At 36.5% G+C, this 24,412-nt stretch overlaps 2 protein-coding genes across 5 annotated transcripts in view; one reads left to right on the top strand and one right to left on the bottom strand.

The window, feature by feature from the left end:
• LOC137099506 (uncharacterized) overlaps nt 1-24,412 on the bottom strand; it is a 28,675-nt gene that overhangs the window by 1,180 nt on the left and 3,083 nt on the right. For 2 of the 3 annotated variants that reach the window (XM_067476452.1, XM_067476453.1), the window contains exons 1-3: nt 1,714-2,894; nt 1,234-1,404; nt 820-1,012 (exon numbers count right to left, since the gene is read on the bottom strand). In XM_067476452.1, the coding sequence (XP_067332553.1) occupies nt 820-1,012; nt 1,234-1,404; nt 1,714-1,896 (547 nt within the window). In that variant the 5' untranslated portion in view covers nt 1,897-2,894. Of the gene's footprint in view, nt 1-819; nt 1,013-1,233; nt 1,405-1,713; nt 2,895-24,412 lie in introns of those variants that run through there. The other variant, XM_067476454.1, reaches the window with a different exon arrangement.
• Nucleotides 3,013-22,445, top strand: fus (FUS RNA binding protein). Of its 2 annotated transcripts, XM_067476450.1 has the most exons (15): nt 3,013-3,153; nt 4,510-4,534; nt 4,895-5,070; nt 5,162-5,336; nt 5,435-5,658; nt 6,966-7,161; nt 13,528-13,562; nt 16,188-16,229; nt 17,029-17,138; nt 17,894-18,023; nt 18,360-18,455; nt 18,777-18,924; nt 21,365-21,462; nt 21,773-21,905; nt 22,369-22,445. In XM_067476450.1, the coding sequence occupies exons 1-15, from the start codon at nt 3,141-3,143 to the stop codon at nt 22,406-22,408; spliced, it is 1,641 nt and encodes a 546-aa protein (XP_067332551.1). In that variant the 5' UTR covers nt 3,013-3,140; the 3' UTR covers nt 22,409-22,445. The 2 variants fall into 2 exon arrangements, with proteins under 2 accessions (XP_067332551.1, XP_067332552.1); XM_067476451.1 differs by lacking the exons at nt 6,966-7,161; nt 13,528-13,562 and having other exon boundaries at nt 3,014-3,153.

Here is a 24,412-nt window from a genome sequence, read left to right as displayed (position 1 = left end):
CCCCATCGGTGTGTGATTGTGAGTGTGAATGGGTGAATAAGAAGCAGTGTAAAGCGCTTTGAGTGCCAATAGTTAGAAAAGCGCTATATAAGTGCAGAACATTTACCATATACAATATACCATTACAATGTTTATTCCCATTCCCACACACACTCACACCAATGGCGGTGGCTGTGATGCAAGGTGCCCACCTGACCCGCCGGGAGCAACTTTGGGTCCATGGAAGATCGTCTTACCAAATGAGATTCAGCTGCCCCTATATAGTTTTATACTATAATTGATGTATACTAATTATATGTTTAATATGCACTGTCAAATTTCACGATTACTGTGAATAGCTGAGGATTTTTTATATTAAACTAAATCAAAATCACATTTATTAAACACCTGCAACCTCTACACCATGTAAAACTGAATAGGCAATATGAAGATGTAATTATTTTATATGCTTGTATACTGATCATCCACAACATTCTTCATGCACAATTCTATATACACAAGATCACAATATCCCACCAAAATGTCTGAATAAATGTGTATCAGTTATTCGATCATGCAATCTTTTTCAATGATAATCATTGCTATTTCTAATAACCACACTATTTATTGCAAATACACTTATGATCAGAATTTCATCTAGGGGAAATATGTAAACAAAAGCAAAACGAGTAATGTATGTATGTAGTAACCATAATATAATATAATATTTATAATGTATAATGAAGAATGAGGGAATTGTTTGCTGCTGAAGATGACACAAACTGGAAATTAAAAGCAAATTAAGGTTTTCTTTTTATGTATAAAGCGTGCAGATACTACCAGTCAATATATCGTGCTGATGCCACTGCGTTGGTCTGCCTCCAGCTAGCTGTGTTGAAACATTAGTTACTGTGGGACTGTGGTCTTTTTTGTAGGTGGACCAGTACTCAGGGGGATCCTGTGGGTTGGTGATCTCTCTAACAGACTGGCCACTGCGATACCGAGCCCAATTTTCAAACTTCAAATCAGGTCTCTGGTGTAAAATAATATAGAAGAATGTAAGAGGGAAGGGTTTATACCCAAAACTCAAAATTCAGCTGAGGGTACATAAAACAAAAGTGCTTGGTATATAAAAATGGTTAACTAAGCGATATTTAACTCGGTGTCAACCAAACTAACTGAAAATTTAATAACGAAAACTCACAACCTAAAATAACCAAGAGCTGTCAAGTTATGTTTGTCTTGTCACCTTACCGGAGTGATATGATGGGGCCTGTACACCTCTTTATTGTGTGACAACAGTGGACGCTGGAGTGGTGTGAGGTTGTCACGGAGATCCAGATGGGTATGATGGTGTGAGGAGAAACTGGGATCTCTCATGTGAAAGACGAGTGGACATCCATCAGCAGATCTGCCAGAGTAACTCTGTCACAAGAGAACAGACAAGAGACGAAACGGTGGCTTTAAGTCCTCTTTCAAAAAGAATTCATTAATAATCTGCATTATATCTAGAGGGTCTGGAGCCAATTCATGCGGTTACTGTGTGAGGGGGTGGGGTGTCACTTTGGACAGGTCTAAACAAACCAGGCTAAAACACATTAAAGTTTAATTATTTTAAACTACGTGTAGCATAATATTTGTCCCTTCCACATGACTACACCGGACACACTTAGCAATACAGTCAAATGTGATACTGACTAGATAGACTAGATATAAAAGAGTTCTATGGCTGACCTGAGTATGGGTGGTAGTGAAGCAGGGTGCTGTGTCACCTAAGTTTACGGTGCTTTGATGCAGATGCCTTGACCTGGTGTTCTTTGCTTTATTTTGGTACCGTCGACAGCAGTGGGTCAAACTCTGGTTACCACTCAACAGACTGTTCATGTTGTCTACAGTACGAGAACCAGAAATTAACATTATTCACAACTCTATTCTAACAACTACAGAAGTACGTAGTTGCAGACATTGAAGCATAATTTTGCAGTGTCATTTTGCGGCTTACATAATTTTAAAAAAAAAGACAAACACACACGCACCCACACACCTATGTATTTTTTCCCCTCTCAATCACAAAATTGAGTGGCTTTGCATAAAAGTCACACATAAAGACATAAAGAAATCTAAGGCATCTAGAAAGTGAAGATGGATATTTATATGGACATTAAAGAAATAAGTAAAATCCACTTAATCATCTGCTGTGTTGTTACTTACCTGAGAGAAGCTACGTCTGTGAAAACTGCTGTCATGGTGATGAGAAAACAAGACAGCAGCTCTCTGAATTTACACCAGCAATTTCAAAAGTTACCAATATAAATAGATCCAAGGTTAATTTAGAATTTTTTGTGTTTTAACTGTTTTCACTTGAGATGAATGTGATTATTTTATATGCAGGGTTTTTTGTCTTTGTTTGTCATTTCTGTGTTTATTTCACATGTTACACATGTTATAGGTATATACATTTCATTGCCACTTTATAAGGAACAGCCACAACAAATGCAGTCCTGTAGTTACTCTGCCCTTTATGAAAGGTATGATTATTTTTTGTTGAACTGCTTTCACAAAGGTATTGATTCATCTGTGTAATTTGTGGTGCTGTTTGCATGTTGCGCAATGTGTAAATGTCAAAGGTATAATGTGCTTTTCTCTGATTGTGTTCATGTAAAGCACTTTGCAATCTAATATTCTGGAAAGCGCAATTTAACTTCTGCATTACAACTCTTTATTTTCAGCTACTTGTATGCAGTGACAGCTCATTAGTATTAGTAGTAGTAGCAATATTATTATGAAGCTATTATTGTTGTTAATTGTGAAGCGCACTGTATCACCAAAAAATAAATTTAATAAATCAAATTTCAAGTATCATATATATTATTTAGACATCCTGAAAGACCCCATTTATGAACCACCGTATTTTTTAAAGAGCACACTTTGAATTTAGAGTCTTCTAAAAATGTGTACGTTCTCGTTTCTCCAGGGAAGAAAACGTTTTACTACGCCATCATGCGGTCTATGGAGGAACTGCAGTAAAGAACAGCGAACAGGACCTCGCAGCTCGCGCGTCCATCTTCATCCTCTGTACCTCAGTCAGTCCGGTAACGACAACGCCGTTTGATTGACTTTGGCGATTAGCTTTCGCTAAAGGCGGGTCCCCGGTTGTGGAAATGGCGTCTAACGGTAAGAAACAGAACCAACGCTTCGTTTGCATCGCTCCAGTATTTCGACAGTGAAGGCTAACGCAAGATCAGGCTGGTTAATATCCACTGGAAAACATCCTCACCGCTAGTAACGTTAACGGATGACGATCCATTAGCTAGCAAGCGGCAACATACAACTTACATTAATGGAAACTGATGCCAGTAATTAATTGGCTGTTGTTAGCTGCTAATGATCGTCAGCCCTGTATCTATGGGAGGGTACGGTATTATTATTTACTTCTCAAATTAGAATTCATAAAGACCCCATAACAACGTTTTTTAGGGTGAAAGTAATTATTAGCTAGCTAACGCAGAACAAACGCAACACTTGCGTTTTGTGTTGCTTGCTTAGCCCGCTTGCTGCGGTTTTTATTAAGCTTAACTAGTTGTATTCTCCTTGCTGGTAGCTAGCAAGGTCGCTTGAGCCACTGACCCAGTTTCTGATGGCGGCCCCGCCTCTAAGTACTAAGTCCTGGTCTAACAGCTTTATTAACGTTAGATGACGGAGATACAGTGATGTGTGTTGTGTGTGCGTCTTGTCTGATTTGTGGAAGAACATTGTTAAACTAAACACGACGTGGATGAGTTATAGCTTTTATTTATTCTGCTTTAATTACATTTAAAATTTTGATTTATTCACAATCTTTAAAGAATCTCTTTCAGATTTAGGAAACCCTTTTTCTCTTTGTGAAAACTTGGATAAGGACTGTTTTACTTTTCCAAATTGTAAACCCCTTTTATAAGTTCAGATCCAAAACTGCAACACTTATTTGAATATATGAAATCAGGTTTACAGTAGAGTAAGAATACTGAAAAAAAAATATTATAACATTCTGTGAGATTAATGAGGGCTTTTTACTCTTTTCTTTTAATTGGTGGATCTTTTCAAGCAAGGTCCACATCCAAAACCACAACAGGTCTAAACTTCTATTTGTGACAAGTCAATAATGGGCCATTTTACTATTTTTTTCATAGGTGGACCAGTGAAAATTATAATTATTTTCTACAACAGCAAAGACACATTGATTAAAATTGTATTTTAAATGTATGAAATAAAAAAATATTTCTTACATTAATCAGTCACATATCAGGCATGTGCCATATATTTAAATGAAACACTTGCAATGTTTGGCCCTTATTAGATATCAAGCTTTGGTGCTAAGCAATTCCCTTGGTGCAATAAAAGTATAGACGTTTGATACTAAGACCTAATTAGAATGTAATTCTTCTTTGTTGATGAGTACTAGGGGAATTAAGCCTATCACCATTTGAATTAATGCATGTGTTTATTATGTATCATTTATACTGTTAACAATCTATTTTGTTTATTTCATAGATTATACCCAATCATCTGCTCAGGGGTAAGTAATTAAATATTCATCTAATCTTAAACAAATGTTTCTCAACCTTTTGTAACTGTACAGCAGTGTTTTTTTTTTTTCAAACATCCGATACCCTACATACTACAGTGCACCACGAGCTCGTTCCATTTTCTTAAAACTATAAAGAAAAGAAACACATCACTTAACATATTCACATGGAAACGCGCTGTTTTAATTTTGAGGGGTCACGATAAATTCAGGTCTTATAAGTGTGCCACAGGCAGGAGAAGTGTGAGAAAACAAATTATTTAAAATGAAAATTAATTTGTCATTTCTGTTATTAAATGAATAACACCTGTGTATATATGTGAATAATGAATGCATTTTAACCACTTGCAGCTATGGGTCCTATGGTGCAGTTGGAGGTGGAGGTGGCAGTGGTAACCAAGGGTACAATCAGTCGTCTGGCCAGAGCTACAGCCAGCAGGGTTATGGAGGCTACAACCAGACCTCTGACAGCAGCTCTGGCTCCTACAACCAGGGAGGATATGGCAGCTATGGTCAACCCCAATCAGGTAGAGGGTAACTCAGTAACTATAAAACCACATATTCTTAAAATGTCGATTTATTGAATGAAATATATGGTCTTCACCCTTCTTCCTGTAGGATATGGTTCTCCATCATCCAATCAGAGTGGTGGGGGAGGTTATAATCATTCCAGTCAGTCCTTTGGCACTGGAGGCTACAGCAGCAGTAACCCAGCGTCCAGCATGACCTACAACCAGCAGTCAACCTTCTCTAGTTACAGCCAGCAACAGCCTCCTTCGTCATCCTCTGCAGGGTAAGACACCATCAAGACACCTATTGTGCAGCAGTAGCACATGTTTTCTCAAGTGGTTTTAAGTTTTTAAATGCTTTTTCCATTTTCACCTTCAACAGCTATGAAGGAAACTCACAGACTCCTGGCTACAACCGACCACCCAGTGGTGGACAGAGTGGTAGTGGTTATGGGACCAGTGGTGGTCAGACTGGTGGTTATGGGGGTAGCGGGTGCCACCAGCAACCATCCCAACATGGAGGAAGTCACTACACTCAACCTACAAGCTATAACTCCCCCCCTCCACAGAGCTACAGTCAGCAGAGCCAATATGGCCAAGGTGGAGGTAAGGGGTGGGTTTGCAATTACATCAGAAAGTAGTAGTTGGACATTTTACATCTGTGTACATTTATTTCAAAAGAAAAATGCATTTTTTTCATTAGTCTACATACTACAACTTAAACTGGTGAAGTGCATCGTTTTGAAATAATTAAAAAAAAGATCCTAAACCGAAATCTCTTATTTAAATCCAGTCCAAATTGAGCTTGTGTCGATTTCCTTCACTTTAATTTGTCTTAAAGCGAGTCTTGAACTTATATTAGCATGTACCTGAGGAAAATGTAATTTATTGGAAATAGTTTAGAAAGGCACACATTTACATTTACATTTACATTTAGTAATTTAGCAGACGCTTTTATCCAAAGCGACTGCTTTTATCCAAAGCGACTGATGTCCCAAAATTCACATAGCATATCGGGACAAAAACCAAGTCATTAAGCCAGTGGAGCTTTCTGTAGTCTTCTGCAGTAACAATGTAAAAATTAGGTTCAGATTAGGACAATGGTATAAGAACATTTCTAAAGCTTTGAATGAAGGAACACAGTGGCTTTAATAATTGTGAATACGAAGAAGATGAAACCACTAACAACTTTCCTAGAGGTTGCTGAGGTGAGAGATTTAACTTGCCCATACTTGTCCAAAATAGAAAACGTAGCCCATTTAAAAGTAAAAATAAGAAAAACTGGGAATTATTTTACTGATTGTGTACTTTCCAAAAAAAAAGGTTGTGGTTCGGATGGTAGAAAGGGGCATCTACTAATGTTTACGGTCATAAAAATTAGTGTTTTTCCTGTGACTAGGTAATTTAATTTTGAGTCAATTGCTGAATTTATCAGGCATAAGCTTTTATATCAGAAGTAAAAAACAAAACAAAAGATTAAATGTTGTCTCTTTAGGTTTTGTTGATGTACAAGGCAGAGATACTACAGTGTTAGAATGAAGCATTATCACTGACCACAGGTCCTGATAAAACCAGTGAATGAGATGTACAGCAGTAAAAATAACATGTTGATTAAATGAGTGTCTGACACATTAATATAGATTCTGTAGTGTGACCTTACAAAGTATATTTTACAAGCTAACTGATCCAAATACTGAAAGGTCTAAATTGAAAAGTTTTGGTGAAGTTGATGCAGATCCTGCTTTTAGGAGCTGCTGTGTTTTGCTCGTCAATTGTCAAATCAAGACAAAGTGTAAGTCTTTTGCAATTTACTAGTTAGCTTATTGGTGATAGCAAACAACACTCTACACCTAGTGCAAAAACGTTTCAAAGGGTAATTCTGGTTAAGTCTGTTTGTCTTAACTTTATGTCAGGATATGGAGATGACAGCCCACCATTAAGTGGAGGAGCAGGTGGGGGGTACAGTGGTCCTGAAGGAGGTTATGGCAGTCAGGATGGCCGTGGTGGCAGGGGCCGTGGGGGTGGATTTGGAAGTCGTGGTGGCGGTGGATATGACCGTGGTTTTGAGCGAGGTGGCAGAGGTGGTCCAAGGGGAAGAGGAGGCATGGGGTGAGTGTCCATTAATTATCCTCTGTCCATGTTATCTTTCCAGTCTTTAAATTCAAAAAAGGTATTATATGAGATGGTACTGTTCCACATTTGAATCCACATGCTGAGCAGGAGCTGTCTCAGCATTTCCCCTCCCACTTGTTTGTGAGCAAAATTAATTTTAAGGATTCTAAAATTACCACAAAACTATTCACATGTGTTCTCTTTGCAGTTATGATTGCACAAACCTTGCACCTTTCCCAGGTGAACCCAGTACCAGTCAAAAGTTTGGACACACCTTCTCATTCAGTGTTTTTTGTGATTATTTTCTACATTATAGATTGATAAAGAAGAAATTAAAAGTTTTAAAAAACACATGAAATTATCTAGTAGGGCCCTAAACATTTAAAATTTTAGGATAACTTTTTGTCAGAGAATTCAAACTGAAAGCCACTAACAGAGACAGTTGTGGAAAAGGATTGTTCTGAAAAAACAGATTAGTATTTACCAAGACAATGGAGTATTCCCCAACAGAATTTCGTTTAATTTGCAGCAGGAGATGAGAGCAGAGTGAGGGTTTGGGGCAACCTATGCTGTCCTATATTAAATATTAATTATTACTACTTTTAGACGTGAAGCCCTTTATCTATGTGGGACTCATTCTACCATGTTGGCCGTTGAGCCCTTATTAGATGTAACCGAGTACCAAACTACTGCCTTCTTAACTTCCACAGATCAAATGATTAATCTCAGTTCACATAGACTTGCAGTTACAGTGTACATGATTGCTAAGTCATTAATAAAAAGACTTCTCATAAACCTGCTGGGGTATTTGTAAGTTTGCATAATGTGCTGTCAAATTTAATGTTACTGCCTCATTAACACTGCAGGTTAACTTGAACATTTTTAATAACCTGTAGTAAAAGTTATTTTCTCTGGGTGGCCAGGGGGGGCGAGGTATGCCCAGCGGGGGTTCCTCAAGGTCATACTGGTCACTCTGCTCATCATGGTGCCAGAAAAATAAAATAATTGCACCAGTTAAAATAATTTAGAAGAATTAAATAAATGAATCATCCTATCCTCCATTGTCTCCTTAAGACATCCATGTTTCCTCTGACCTGTCACCTCAACTGACATCAGCTAACTGTAGTGTCCAAATTATAATGTGGGTGCACAATTGTTACTACTGCCAATGCAGCAGCAAAAAAAAAAAATTAATGGTTTCACAAATATCTGTTCATCTATTTGAAACTCATATGTTGTTTTTTATATTATCAACAGATCCACTAAACTACAGCTTCTAATGTTATTGGTAAGGCAGTATACAACATGTCATTTCTCTATTGGCATTAGTGCTCAGTGAAGTGGCATTTTTGCCCTCCAAAAATGTATAAATTAGAAACTCCAGTTGGCCTTGCTCTTGAAATTATGTAATTTATAGGCTCTTCCCTTGGGAAATCTATTTATCTGAAATATTGTGCTTCTACATCTTTGCGTTTGCTGTCCATTGATCTCTGTATTCATTAGCAACAGCGCTATCTCCTTGACTTCATTCTTGCTGATTCACCTCCCTCAGCAACAGTGACTGAACTATAAAGGGAGTGAATTATTAAAAACAAATCAATCGGTTAGCACTGGTTTGACTGTTCAGATTTCCAATGTGTGTATTCTTAAGTTTCTGATATATTTGGTAAGACTGTCTTAGCTCATTTTTGAAGATGAGGCCTTGACAGTATTGGCAGATACAGCTATTCAAAGGCAGGTCTGTTGAAAATGTGTTTGTAAAAGAGGGAATGGTTAAGAAAGTTTTTCCACTATTTATGCTTTTATTCAGGACCATCACACATTTTTTTTGATAAAAGTGTTTCAGAGCCAGTGTTTTATTTTTCAGTGCATATTTTGTTCTGAAAACCAAATTTTATTCTTTGCTCAATAAAGGAGAAGGTGTGTCCAAGAAGTAGTTCTCCCTGAGTTAAACTGAACAGAAAGAGAGAGTCCTAACTTGTACAATCTACAACTCCTGTGCTGCAACTCTGGGTATAATATAAAATTGGTTCTAATTTTCTACAAAATAATATACCAAGGCAAGACTCACTACTGTTGATGCTAATACTTTTTATTGTTAAATGCTGCTGCTGTACTATGACAGAATGAGAACCTGTGTGTCATGATTTACATTTGTAAATGTATCAACAGGCTACACATAAAAAATGCATTACAACTGAGACCACTTCAAACACCAGGCACCATGTGTTAATTACTTTAGTACTTGCATGTAATGTTAAGACACTATAGAATTTTTAATAAATTCTAATAGTATAAGATATTTCACCTAATGTGGTGATTGCTGCACACATGCTTATAAAAGCAGCAGACATAGACACTGCACTTACTAACAGTGTTTATGTGCACCAAATGTGACCTAAAGTGGAACAAATTAGTTTTGGGTTTTTGGCTTATGGGCATACTTATTATTTAGAAAAAGACTATTTCTATTTTTTATTTATTTTTTGTTAGCTTGGTATAGATCTACCCTCCCAATACCTATGGAGACAATGAGGCTATAGGTGATATAATAGTAGTAAGTATCAAAATAGAAGTACAGATATTTACTATATGATGCAAAATCCTGTGTTAAGAATGTTTAAGTTATTGTTGGTGTAGGGAATTAATCACTGCTGTTGTGCATTGAATCATGAAAAACTGTCAAACAGAACCTTAAAGCCGCTTTCAAACATTCAATAGATTCCTAAACTTCTCCAGACCTTTTTTGTAGGCGTTTTATGTGTAAATGTCCTAGTAGGATGCTCCTGAGCTTAGATAGAATTTATTCTGGAAGTCGTCTAGTACCAAGTTTGGATTATGTGCGTAAACAAATGTGTGGAGAATGCTGCTCTGTCCCTTATTGTCGAGGATTTAGAAGTGAGTTAATGGGCACGTTATGCAGTCGACTGTCACGGTATATTAATTTTTTGGTTTTTTTGCACAACTCTGATGTGCTGGAAACAGTGTGATACAGTGTTTCTCGCAGCCAAATTTTCTATCATGTTGTGCCTCCTGTGAGCTGAGTGAAATTAAGAGGTTTTTCTCCCGTGAGAACGCTGATGACTTAGACAATCTCCCTCTGTGTTTTACATGTGTGAATCACACTTCTGGTTAATGTCTGTAGCTGATTTCTCCAGTCATTGTCCAGAGTTTATATGTGAAAGAGTCTTCAGTAATTCAGTATGGGAAATTGTAATGACAGTTTGAGCTCAAGAAAGGACAATGTACAGTGGCTTCAGAAAGTATTCCTGCAGGTTTTGCATCCATTATTGTGAAAAATGTTGCACACTTTAACTTTAATAATATCCTGAAGGTACAGAGTAGTTTCATCCTTATAAGATATGCCTTCAATTCAGTGTCTTAACTCGCTTCTTGAACATGTTCATGCATAGATGAATAGTAACATTACTTTGTTCAATACCACACACAGTGTCTTGGGAAAATGCCACTACAAGTGACATTTGAAGTAAACTGACAAATGTAAAATTAAAACAGTATCCCAGAAGAACTGGTATACCGCAGAGAACTAGACAGAAGTTATATAGCAATGTGTCCGATCCTGAAAATGAAGGGAACTAACCTGCTGCTGAATATATATTTTTTTAATAACAGTCTTTAACAGAATGTTTCAGGTAAGATTGTGTCTTAAGTTTTCTTGCAAAGTTATTTTATCAAATTTAGCTGGAGGCAGTTGACTTAGGTTTAGCACTGGAATATATTCTTTCACCAGAATAACATAAAGAAACTCCATGACTATCTTTGATGTGTTTCTTTTAAGAGTTAATGTTAAAGCACATCTCACTATCCTGTCTTCCTTCTTACCTCACTGCAATGCAGACTGTAAAATAAATTCTATACCACAAATTGTGCAAAATATGAAGGTTTTTTAGATACTTTCTGAAGCTACAGTTTATGTTCAAAACAATGTTACCTGTGTCCAAGCCCAGCATAAAAGTAGAGACTGCTAGGGTTGATCTTTGTTACTATTGTGTGCAGGCGCTCATTGCTAAGCTAATAAAACAGCTGATTGGATACTTCTCTGTACATCAAACTCCAGATGAAACCTGAGGTGGATATTCCTCCTCTTTTTGTCAGACATGCACCTATCAATTGCCTTTGTGTGCGTAGTTTGTGCCTCTAACAGACTGCTCGAGATGTGTAAAGGGTCAGTCCAGAGTGCAGGTCATACGTGTTTCACAAAGCTAAATGCTATTTTAGCTTAGAAAAAAATAAACAACCAATATCCTAATGCTAAATACCTATCCATCAAAAATGTCTGAATAATAAACTATTTGGTTCCAGCCGTCTTTTTTACATTCAGCTAAAAACAGATTATGGATGGAATGAGGCAAAGTGAAGTGAACCCATTAAAAGGTTACTATGTTAATAGTACAACTGTGAAGAATAATAGCAAACACCTGCATTATCAGATGAGTGTGTCACAGTAAAGCTTTTACAAAAAAAGACAATACCAAATAAAAAACCCTATTTAAACTAAAATGCAACAAGTGATCACAATGTTTTTCATGTTATGTGTTAATTCATGCACAGAACATCGCACAAAATCTTTACCGCTAGTGGTCTTGTTGCATTTTATTTTTTAACAAACGGGCGCCTGTAGCTCAGTTGATGAGCAACCCGGGTATATTTCGAAGTGTCTCTGAGCAAGACACTGAACCCCAACAGCCGATTCATATCGGGACGATGGGACTCATGGGATAAGCCAAAAGGACAAAAAAGAGAAGAAAAAAAAAAACTACTACTGTCCACTGCCAGTGTGATGAACAAAACAAAAATAAGCTGGGTGGTCTCTTGTACTGCATCCAAAAGGTTGTTATTAAAAAAAATTATGAACATTAATTAAAAAAATGATGGTAAGATTACAACCACAAAGTTATACCACATGCATGAAATCCAGGTTTAAAACATACAAGACACGACAGGACAAATTTCACAGCAAGAACATCATCACAACATAAGTGAAACTATGAAGGCTAAACTGGTATGTTGTGGTAAGTTGATGTTTTTGTTTTTCTTATAAATGACACACATTATTTTATGTACTTCATTGTATGTTTTCTCATCTATCATGGACCCATTATTTCATTCCCCCCGTTACAGTAGATGGGACTCAAATCCCATTGGGTCACCATAACCTCCATTAATTAGGCAGGTGTACTGAGCAATAATTGAATAATACCCTATGTTATTCAACAAAAGTATTGTTGAATGATGATGTATTTCATGTCTGCTCAATTGATTAAAATTTGCAAATTAAAATCGGTTGATCTTGTTTTACCATTTGTTTATACCAAATTTAATATCTTGGTATAATTAAGTGGATGTGCTATTTATAAAATACCTAAACTGAACAAATGTTTAAGTCTAAAATATAGGCAGAGGCATATCTAATCTATCACATCTAAAATATACACATTTTCCCTAAACTGAAGCCAACATAAATGGCACAGTTTTTTATCGTAGTCGAAAGTTGTGCGAAAAATTCAGCTAGTTTGGCCAGTGAGCTGCTACATGGTGTAAAGTCCAAGGCTAATGTGCTGTTCATTTTGCAACAGTTAGGCAAAATGCATTTTGTACAGCAAGTAATTTACTGTACCCTTGTCTCACACACTAATATGCCAAAAGATATCACTATCACCTGCCTTTCTCACCTCTTACAGCCTCCTTTTCAATCAGTCCTTTCAGATAACTGTCATACTTTGCTTTAATCAATTTTTGAATCTTCTCCTAGGCTTTTCCTTCTCTCCAGGCTGACTTTCTGCTCTTAAGCCATCAGTTGGGGAAATTGCTAAATTGAGGGAAATGTATTGACTTTTAATGGTCTTTCATTACTGAAGGAAAGAGTGATTAAGTATACTAATAATTTAGATGACCCTGAGGAAAACTTTAAAGAACACCTGTTTTGGGATTTATTGCAATTTGTGTGAAAACTAAAGGTTGTCTGACACAAAAAATCCCCAACACAAGTATCCAGGGATCAAAGGTGTTACTCTCTGAGTTGGTTGACAGATGCGACCAAGAACTATAATGAAATAACATGGGTGTATCAGGTCACAGAAGCAATTGATAGAACTTTGGGGAGAATGGCAAACATCAGCTGCTAGTGAATATAAAGACAAGCTCCTTACACTGGCCTCTTGTCCTCAAGGTAAATTCCATCAAACCAAGAAAAAGATTAAGTAGGGGTTCAGTAGTACCGATGCCAAATGAAGAGGGGTGGGTTTGATGAAGAGACTGAGAATGAAAGTTACCCACACCCATAGAGAGAAATCGCTGTCAGCACCAGCCTTCAATGTGTGCCGTTTTTCTCTTCTTCATCAGAATGGGCGATCGTGGAGGATTCAATAAGTTTGGTGGTAAGTGACAAAAAACACTTGAGCCAAAAGGTTTGTTGAGTTTGAAGAGCCAAAAGCTAAAGGGTGGGGAAATCATTATATCAAACCAACAAGTGGGTAAAAAGAGTCATTTAAGTGAGGAGAGTCTGAAGTAACCTAAGTACTGGGACATGGAAAATTACAGTTTACTTTTATAGTAATTTAACTGATTTCATTTTGTTAGTGGACACAGGTGTAAAGACATGTAGAAATGATTGTATTACATGCAGATGGTTGTAGCTGCTAAAAAAAAACCCAACCTCAAACGTTATGTAATGAAGAGTGTGATGTATAATCTCTTTCACTGCGTGATCTTACAGGTAAGAACCTTTAATGTGTTTAAAGTGTTATCTGAATGCAGCATGAGGTGCTGCGATTGTACTCTTACTTAGCAGAGGGAGTGATATGGTACCGTCATGGCCCGACATGTGGTTCTGTGTTATATATTACATCTCTGGCCTTGGAATTTGAAAGCTTTTGTCTTTTGAGTCATAAAACCTACACTGATTGATCGCTACTGTATGAAACCCAACAAAAGAAATGAGATTAAACTGTCACCATTGAGGCCATACCTAAAGAAGGTAAGGCTCAAGCCCCATCTTCTTAGGTTCTGCCTTATGTAATGCCATTATTATTAGTATAACAGACAGAGCGACATCAAAAGTACAAAACTTAAATAGGTTCAGTACAAAAGAATTGCATGAGAATTAAAAAAAATTAGCACCTACTGTAATGATTTTATTGTGTGTGTTTGTGTGGCAAGGATATGCTATAATTAACTACTTAGGCAGCCTGACATCTTGGCAACAATAAACTAGGTGTCATCTTGCTAAAACCAGATTACGTAGCCTGTATTGTATGGGTAAGACAAACTTGCTCGTTAGGTTTAGGTAAAATGATATTGTATGTTAAATTCTAATGTTTACAATGGGAAAGTTTCTGTTACTGAGGATGTACTCTCAGGTCTGTGGTGGGGAAAACTTTACAGTACATGCATTTACATTATGCTGACATCATTCAGCTAGAATTTTTTTCTTTTACAGTCTAAAAGTTGAACATCATTTGAACTTCATCACCTGTGTTTCAGCACATTCAGTTTCAAATAAAATGAAATTAATATGATCTTTAACTTTAGCAGAGCAATGTTAATTAACTGTAATTTAGTCGGCTGTAGCAATAGCAATTATACAAAAAATAGCAATGTGTGTGAATGTGTAATGTGTTTGTTGGGTATTTCTCATTGAACTCAGTCAACTACTTCTTTCCTTTCCGCTTTTCTCTTGAGCTGTGTGTGCGTGCTTAAGTCAGTACAGTGCAACCTCTTTGACACTAATTAAAAACTACGTTTTTCTTTTTTAAACACATTTATAAAATTATCTTTTATACATTTTATTCTGCTCCATTATAAATTTTTATTGTTTAAACAGGATTTTGCCTCTTGAGCGTAGAAATTGTAAAAGGTTATTGCTTGGATGGTGAGGATCCATCATAATGTGAGTAGCTCCTCTTCACTAACTGCTGTAAAGTCCTGTAAAGTAGTGTGTGGGGAGCTAATGTTGAACTACTCTCTCTAGTGCATAATGGCCCTGAGCAGATCACCTCCTAGACCAGTTGATGATGGGACCCCCATCATCAATTGGTGATGATGGGGGTCCTATGTCATGGAAGACTGTCATTATTTCAGCTGATTAATGTACTGAGCAGTATTCTGCAGTGTAAAGAATTTTCAGTTCTGGGTTGTTGTGGAGGGAAAAAAAAGTTTTGCCTGGTTTCAGTGTTAATTTGTCAAATGTTATGTTTATTCAAGTGGTTTGGTTCTGGCTTCTGACAATAATATAACATTTGCTTCTATAGAAGAAACTTTTTATTCAGTTCCTAAAGCTATGGTAAATCACGCCGGCCATGCAGCTGCATAGACTGCTGCATGAGGTATATGTTCAAAAATTCAACAACACTAATTGCACCAAAGAATTACTAAGATGCTTTAATTAATCCCTCAAAACTGCTATGAATTGGTAAAGTGTGTGTGACTCACAAATCACTTAAGCTGTCTGCCAAGTTCTCATAATGACAAACATGGTGTTCATACTCCGGGTAAATATGTTGGTGGCCGTTGGCAACATATGCTTACATAATAGACAAAGGGATAAATTACATGGTATTGGATGTCAGTTGAAGGCATACTTTCAAAGGATTGTATTTCAAGGTGTAAGACTTGTTTCCAAGGGTTTTGTCATGATATGTAAGAGGAAGTCATTTATAGTGTTTAGAGGAAAGCATCAACTTAAATGCATTAATACATGGACTGTTTTAAACATCAAATTTAAGAGCCCAACCTGAGTGGGTCTGTGCCAAGTGTAATAGACATACTTTGAGCAAAATAAATACTAAAAAACAGTAAAGTTGTATCTTGTGGGAAATACGGTGTTTTTCCAGCTTGAAGACTCTATGTCAATATTGTGGACAGTATTGGTTTTTACACTTGTTTGGAACTGTTTTGGTTGGAAGATGTGAATGCAGATTGTACAGTATGTATTATTGGTATTTTCTGTATGTGCTACTGAAAATGAACACAGAACTAATACCTGTTTTTTGTGTTCTTTCAAGGACCAAGAGACCCAGGACATGGACCTGGAGGACCTGGCTTCAGTAAGTCTTGTACTGTTAAATTTTGCTTGCTTAGCAACATGACCGACAGTTTCACACAGACATTTTCAGCCATTCACGTAACTTTAGTTTAGCATAACAGACTTTTTTGATTTTAACATGTGTCAGAGTCCACACTGGCTGTGGCTGGATATTGCTTGTCCAAAAGGGAATAGTTTCTTGAACCACTTCTCTAAATAACATACAGTATGTCAAAATGGGATGGTCTTGTTGACCCCTGCTTTAACATTTGAACATTTAAGCTGTTGCAAAGCTTCAGTTTAAAAGTGTATTTTATTACACTTATTAAATATTGTTGTTTCCTTTAACTTTGACTTATTGACTTTAAGCACGGATAACAAAATGCCAAGCCAAAAATTTCCCATTATTCATATAAAACATAGAAACAAATTTCAGAATGTTATGACATTTACAGCACATATATGCTAGAAAATGAACCATAGTCCTTTTAATGACCTCGGTGAAAAATGTCTGTTCCATTTCTAATAAAATTCTAAAAAAGGTTAAACAACATAGATGATTCACCTGTACTGTATGTATTTTTTTTCATTCAGCTGTTTTACCACATTTGTGAAGTGAAAGTCAAAGAACTGTGCAAAAAAAGGCTTTAGAATTTTAGTTATACTCAACACAATTAATAACTGGTTTAAAATCAGTAATTGACCTAATGACAGTCTTAAGAGAGAACTGTGTAGTCATTAGCATTTATTTGTATTTCGAGTCTCCCCTTCTTATCCTCTTTCCTACTTTCTTATCACCTTTTTATATTACTGTCCAACAGTGCAAGACCAGGATAACTCTGATAATAACACCATCTTTGTGCAAGGCCTTGGCGATGACTACACTATTGAATCAGTGGCTGACTTTTTTAAGCAAATTGGGATCATTAAGGTAGCTTTCCACTGCTACATGTTCATGGACATCAGTCATTAATCGATCTTATGATTTATGTAATTTACCAATGTATACATTTATTCACCTATGTAATCTGTTTAAAGTATGAATGACTTGAGTATGAATGAATGAGTATGGACAGATTATGGTGACTGTTCCAAATAAGAAAGGAGGTAACGACATGTAGATAATGGTACTTTGCCATTTTTAACATTGTTTAAGTTGTGGTATGTATGTGTTAGTATTTGTCCAATGTTGTTTCTTATGTTTGAGGACCATTATAGAAATGAGCCTTCTAAATTTATTGTGTCTTTATTCTCAGTGAATTATCAAATAAAACTCATTCATCCAATCATTCACTAAAATTTTAGTCAGCATATCCAGGGATATGGGGGCAGCACTGGCTGTTGGTAGAGTCACTGCCCACCAACCATAGGGTCTGAGGTTCGCGCCTTGCTCTTCCCAACCACATGTTGAAGTGCGCAAGACACTGAACCCCCAACACCATGCCCCTTAACCCCAGCCGTGCAGTGACAGTCCCAAGCCCGTCAGAAATTGGGGAGGGTTGAAAAAACTGTGCCAAATCAACACAAGGACTAATAATCTGCTGTGGCGACCCTAAATTTATGGATTAAGTTGAAAGGACAAAATAATAATAATAATAATAATAATAATACAGGGCTCTGGGAAAAATAAAGTACAGATTAAATCTCTTTCTTATGCCCGTGTTTCTTCCTTTCCCATTGTACCAGGTCAACAAGAAAACTGGCCTGCCCATGATAAATCTGTACACAGACAGAGAGACAGGAAAACTGAAGGGGGAGGCCACAGTTTCCTTTGATGATCCCCCTTCGGCAAAGGCTGCCATTGACTGGTTTGATGGTAAGTTGTTTATCTTCAAGTCACTGTGGTTCGGTATAAGTTACAGTACTACATTAAGATTGTCATGCCGCTAACTTATGTTTAACAAGGTTGCAGATGAGTAAGTTGGGTTGAGTTTAGTTTTTGAGTTTTGATATAAGTCTTGAAACATGAATTTAAGCTGACCACAGCTCATGTGCACTTGAAAAGACCTGACTGAAAAATTCCTGGTTACGTTTTATTTTGTCTTGTGTTAAATTCAGTGAGTATTGCTACTTTTCTGCTTCATATATTTAAAGCCTTTATTTCTTGCATCTGCTCTGCTCCTCATGACAAATGTTATTTTTTCCCCGCCAGGTAAGGACTTCAATGGAAATCCACTCAAGGTGTCCTTTGCCACCCGGAGAGCTGACTTTGGAGGCCGTGGTAGCATAAGGGGAGGTCGAGGACGAGGTCAGTATTTTGTTATTGTTTTGTTTGTTTGTTTGTTTGTTTGTTTGTGTGTTTCAAGCCAAAATTTTACTCTCTCATTTTAGAAACTAAACAGCAGATTTTGATCTTAATAATTGCTTTCAACAAAAGCAATGTCAACACATTAATCTTGTAGTTGTTACGTAAGTAGTAGCATTTAAGGACTTGGTGGTCAAAACAGTCTCACCATTCTATATATTACATTTAAGAACCTAACTAGAGTTTCTCATTCTCCTTCCATTTTGTAACTGAACTTTCAAGTCTCAGTCTTATATATGAGGCATAATGTTCTGCTCTATGAAGGACCAATGGGCCGTGGAGGATTTGGAGGAGGTCGAGGTGGAGGTTTCCCAGGAGGTAATTGTGGAGGTGGAGGAGGTGGAGGAGGAGGTGGAGGAGGAGGTGGAGGCGGAGGACAGCAGAGAGCTGGAGATTGGAAGTGTTCAAACCCGTGAGTCTGGATTTTGTATTTTTTATTAATCACTTTCAGAAGGATATATTTGGATCTTACCATTTTGTGCAATAGGTGTGTATACAAATTACACATTGTTCAAAAGGAGATATTGAATTTTGTTCAAGGATTTAAAGAAATCATGTTATAGAATGTTTGTAAATTGGCACTCACACTATTACAAACTCTATTATTAATTAATAATGACACTAAATATAAATACTTTAATCTGTAAGCTTTATATAAATACTTTTGTTGTAGTTTTATGCCTCTGATTGGAACAGCACAGAGGCATAAAACAACCTGTCTCATTCTAGTCAGTGCAATATCAGCAAAACCTTATCTGCATATCTTATCAGCGGATTGCAAGGGCGACTGTGGTGCGGGAAGGTAGAGCGGTTGTCCACCAATCTCGCAGTTGTTGGTTCAATCCCTCACATGTCAAAGTGTCCTTGAGCAAGACACTGAACCCCAACTTAGTTGCTCTTGGTGAGCATTGGCCAGCTACACAGCAGCTGTGTGAGTGTGTGTGTGATTGTGAGTGCAAATGGGTGAATGAGAAGCAGTGTAAAGTGCTTTGAGTGCCAATAGGTAGAAAAGCGCTATATAAGTCCAGAACATTTACCATATTGATCTTAAACAAAAAATAATTTTAAGATATTTTTGTAGTTGTGCAACAATAGAGTGCAGTACAAAAGTATAAAACCAAATCTGATTAAAACTTCCTTTTCTCTCAAAGGTAAAAAATTAAGTCTTTACCCAATTAATAGACTATAAATTGCAATCTGGAATTAGATTTAGGCATAGCAGAGACAAACCCTATTTTTCAAACAGTGGTGCATGAAGTGATCAGTAACTGTACTTACTTGTAAAAGTACAAATACACAAATAAAAATGTACTCTGTTAAAAGTCTATGTACACTACCCACTAACATTTCTACTTAAGTATGTAAGTAGATGATTTATATTTTACTTAAAGTGTTTAATCTAAATTTAAAAACTGCTTTGGCTTATCTCGAGTATCAGGAACAGTGTTTCTACAAAGACATGTTTTTGTCTAATTTCAAAGTCAGTAAAGTTCTCTTAATAGTTTACAATTGTCAGAGTAACTAGGCAAGAAGAGTCCTTGGTAGGGAGGGTACCTAAACTGCTGTAGCTTACATATGTAGCAGACATACCATAAAGTTTCATTTTTACACCAACAATACATAATTATTTCCTTTTGTAAATCCTACTCGTTCTTGTAGATTAGATTAAAATGTTGCATTAAAGAAATAGATGATGTCTTACTTTCTCCGTCTTTAAGAGGATAACTGAAATATTTAGAATGACTGTATCCAAAATCAAACTTTTCCAGTCTGTTTCTAACTGGAGATGCTAAACAGTGGATTGCATACTGTTCATTTGTGATGGGCGGAAACGAAACGGCCCGTCAAGCACTATAAAACATTTATGCCACTACCGTTTCGAAGCACTGCAACGGAGCCTGTATGTGACCATGTTACGTGGGTGTAATGTAATTGATTCTTGAAACGTTTTAAATTTGAGCAGTTCAGGGACAGACCCCAAAATGAATATTTCAAAGAACATAAACAGCAACTGATGCTGAGTTACACTACATGAGTCCAGGCTGATCCTCTATCAGTGATAATGGTTGTCTGTAGCTCAGCACATGTGAGGTGGTCTCATTAACTGACACCAAAAAAACAAATCAAAATGTCCGGATTGTGTAAGTTTATGAGAAAGACATATAGACAGAAATAATATTTATCATCTATCTATATAGCCACAGTCACACTAGCAATCTCATTCCACAACGTGAGGCTACTCAATATAAATTTATTCCACTAAAATATGAAGTTTACTCCCAAATCAAAGCATAGCATGTGCATATAAATAACAATGCTATGCAATCAAATAAAAATAATGTCTACATGATTTAGAATTTTTACATTCACATTTGCATTTAGGCAGATGCTTTTATCCAAAGCGACTTTATTTTTTATATTTAAGTGCATAGAAAGGTGCAGAAGAGTTCTGTTTTCAGCAGTTTTTAAATATTGGGAGTGAGGTTGGTGAGGGTGCAGAGTTTGGTAGCTCATTCACTTTATTTACACACAGTGTTTTTCTGAAAATTACGGGAAAGCACCACACTTTTTTTTTTTCAGAATTCTAAAATGTATCAAATCTTTAAAGAATACTTTGAACCACCAAGTTTTCATGAGATCTACACACATTTCGCCAGCAGATTTCACAAAAGTGGTGATTCAAATGTTTCAATAATAGTTTCTTAATTTTCTGAATTAATTGCTTGAACTGGTTCAAAGCTTCGAAAAGCCTTGATTCTCTCATCATTACTGTTGATTCAGTTACAAAAGTTACAATAAATTTTAAATTGTATTTATTCATTGATTATGGTCCTCCGCACATTTCTCTGCAGGAATTGTGGTAACCTGAACTTCTCATGGCGTAATGAGTGCAACCAGTGCAAGGCTCCTAAACCTGATGATGCTGGTTCAACACCACCAATGGAAAGAGGTTAGACACATGCAGTTTAGAATTTACATGCCACTTGACATGAAAAGTTTGTCACTGGAAGTAGATGTATTATAATATATAAGTATAAGTTCAACCAAATTCAAACACATATAGTTTTTATTTACTACCCTTATTACTATTTAGTTTTTCAAAACCTAAAAAGGGTTTTGGCTAACAATGAGTATCAGTAACAGCATTTCTACAAAGGTATGTTTCTGCTGAATTCTCATCTCTGGGTCAGACATAGTAAAGTTCACACATTGTCTCAGCATGTTTATAATTGTCACCTAAATAGTTGTTTTGTTGTCAGGGGGCTTTGGAGGAGAGCGCAGAGGGGGTTTTGATCGTGGTGGTTTCAGAGGCCGAGGTGGTGACCGTGGCGGCTTCAGAGGGGGAAGGGGAGGCGACCGGGGAGGATATGGACCTGGCAAAATGGATGCAAGGTCAGATTCGCTTAAACAAATAGCATCTTTGGTATTTTGTGCTATAAAAGTTACTTAAAGGACCCTTTTGTTGAATTTGAACTTGCTTCTTTTGGTTATGGTTTGGTTAGTACATTTACATAAATACCAATTTCCTATATCAAAATATTTCTCTACTTCTAAAATCCCTCCAGATGAAATCACTTGGAGGAACCTTTAGTTCAGATTATGTTATCTTGATGGATTTTGTAATCACGGTGAACCTGCTTCCCCAGATTGCATCATTTGAACTCCTGAGGATAATAATGATAATTATATTGATAAAAAAATTCCTCCAGGTGATGTCATCTGGAGGAATGGAAGTTTGCTATAACCAGGGTTGTTGTATATTATGGGAACAGCGATCCAACTGTCTGTTTCATTCTGTAAATGTTGGTTATTGGTTGAATGCTGAAAATGTAATTGGTGTTTTGTTTTTTTCTAGGGGGGAGCGCAGACAGGAGCGACGTGGCCGCCCCTACTAAGACATCTTTTAGATTGAGAAAAAAAAAAAAAAAAGACCAGTGTCTAACCCTATTCACGCCGGCCCCATCCCACATCTTCAGCCCACACTCTCTGGAGTCAGTGTGTAAAAAAATTACTGCTGCTGCATTTTTGTGTTTGCTCTTATTGTTTCCACTCTTTTCCTTAATGTCCACCAATATTGTCTTTTTCTGCTCAGTGGGGCCTGATTTTAAAAAAATCTAAAACCTTTTTCTAACAATTAGAATTTTTAACAATATGAATTTTGCAATTTTAGATTACATTAGATTGTGATATTTTACTTACCACCACTGAAACAGTCAAAGCTTAAAAATATGTTCAACTTTCACATTATCTAAATTGCCTGTTAAACATACTGAAGAGTCAGCTTGTTGTGGTATTTTTTGTGTGGATTTATACATTTTTTTTATCATTGTGAAATGGTAGAAAATGCCAACAATGTTATTTTCTCTAAAGTGCTAAATCTGCTTAAATAAAATACCTGTATGTGTTGCTAAATAATTTTAATTATGTGGAAATTAAATACTTATATATTATAATACAAATAAATCTTAGGTCACCTATGGTAAACAGATGGGCTGTTACACATTTTTTTTTTTTTTTTTGAGGAGGTTAAGGGGTTAACATTTAGTTTTCCAGCCAAACTCTGATTGTGTGGTTTGTGTTGTTTCCGATACTCTCTTTCTAAATGCCTGGCTACAACATATACTGTCACCCAAGATCACAATCAAATTGGTGTCATACATTAAATAATGAGAATGATTGAATTGAACATGAGCTGACTCCTGCCATCATCATTGCTGTAAAATTTTTCATGATCTTCATACTCTTCATACTTTATCTCTTTCAAACGATACAATTACGCTTGTGTCAGGTTCTATATATTTTTACTTGAGTATTAGAATAAAATGGGATAAAATAAAGAGATTAAGAATAATCAATTAAATCCAATTTCATAAAGGCCCCATGAGTCAGCAGTTGTATTTGAGTTTTCACTGAACTTTCACTGGTGTATTTATTAATCATGAGCTGTTTTTCCATTGTGCTGGTTTTAAAATGAAAGTGTTGATAAAACCAAACCATGAGTCTAGAGATTTTTCTTTCATTATAGCATATCAAATGTTTTATTAGTAATTATCTTGACTTGTGTCATTAGCAGTTTTTCTTATTTGCAGCATTTGGCTGCATTTTAAGCCAACTATCCACTAGCTAAATGAAGAAACCCATTTAACAATTTATCTACTACTTTTAGTTGAGTATTTACTGGCTTGCTCACCAGTTTTAAATGGTATGTTGCTGTTGAAGTGTATAGGTGTTACAGATGGCTGTATCTGGACATATTTTTGATCAAATGTGAATTTGTTTTATCTAAAATTCCAACTTCTGTAAATATTTAATGTACCTCTGAACGGTTGACTGAGCATCAGACATCAGCCACAGTTTGATGTGAGGGTGGCAGAGAGGTAGTGATGACAGCAACTACATCCAACAATGGCTTTCGGCTTGTCCCTTCAGGGGTCGCCATAGCAGAACGCGTTCTGCACGTTGATTAAACATTAGGTTTTTTTTACGCCACTTACCCTTCCTGCCGCAACCCTCCCATTTTATCCGGGCTGGGGTCCAGCACCAGGGTGGCCTATGATGGCTTGGTAAGGCCACACGTGGTGGGGTTGATTTGAAACCTGTGGCCTTCTGCAGGCCCCCAAATCATAGCAACTACTTCCAGAGTACGTTAAAAATATTTTATGCTTCTAATATACTAATTTAATAGCAGTAGTCCTGGTTATTTTTCAGTTCAGGACTAAAAAACATGGACTGCTTTTAACAAAACTGCAAAGAATTGTTAAAGACTAAACCAGTAGCTTCCAATTATTAGCTTGGAATATCTTTAAAAACAACCTCATCAGATTTTGGATTAACAAATCTGATGTTTTCATGTGCTGTATAAATAATTGTGTGATTTATGTTAAAAATATGTTACTTGG

The sequence above is a fragment of the Channa argus genome, chromosome 15 (genome assembly GCF_033026475.1).
Source record: "Channa argus isolate prfri chromosome 15, Channa argus male v1.0, whole genome shotgun sequence".
In the NCBI taxonomy this organism is placed as follows: Eukaryota; Metazoa; Chordata; class Actinopteri; order Anabantiformes; family Channidae; genus Channa; species Channa argus.
This window is presented reverse-complemented; position numbering and strand designations above follow the sequence as displayed.

What these genes read in the sequence shown, in the direction of transcription:
- fus (XM_067476450.1), top strand. An exon ending in CCAATATGGCCAAGGTGGAG is followed by an intron (nt 5,659 to 6,965) that starts GTAAGGGGTGGG and finishes ACTTTATGTCAG; the next exon opens with GATATGGAGATGACAGCCCA. An exon ending in CCTGGCAAAATGGATGCAAG is followed by an intron (nt 21,906 to 22,368) that starts GTCAGATTCGCT and finishes GTTTTTTTCTAG; the next exon opens with GGGGGAGCGCAGACAGGAGC.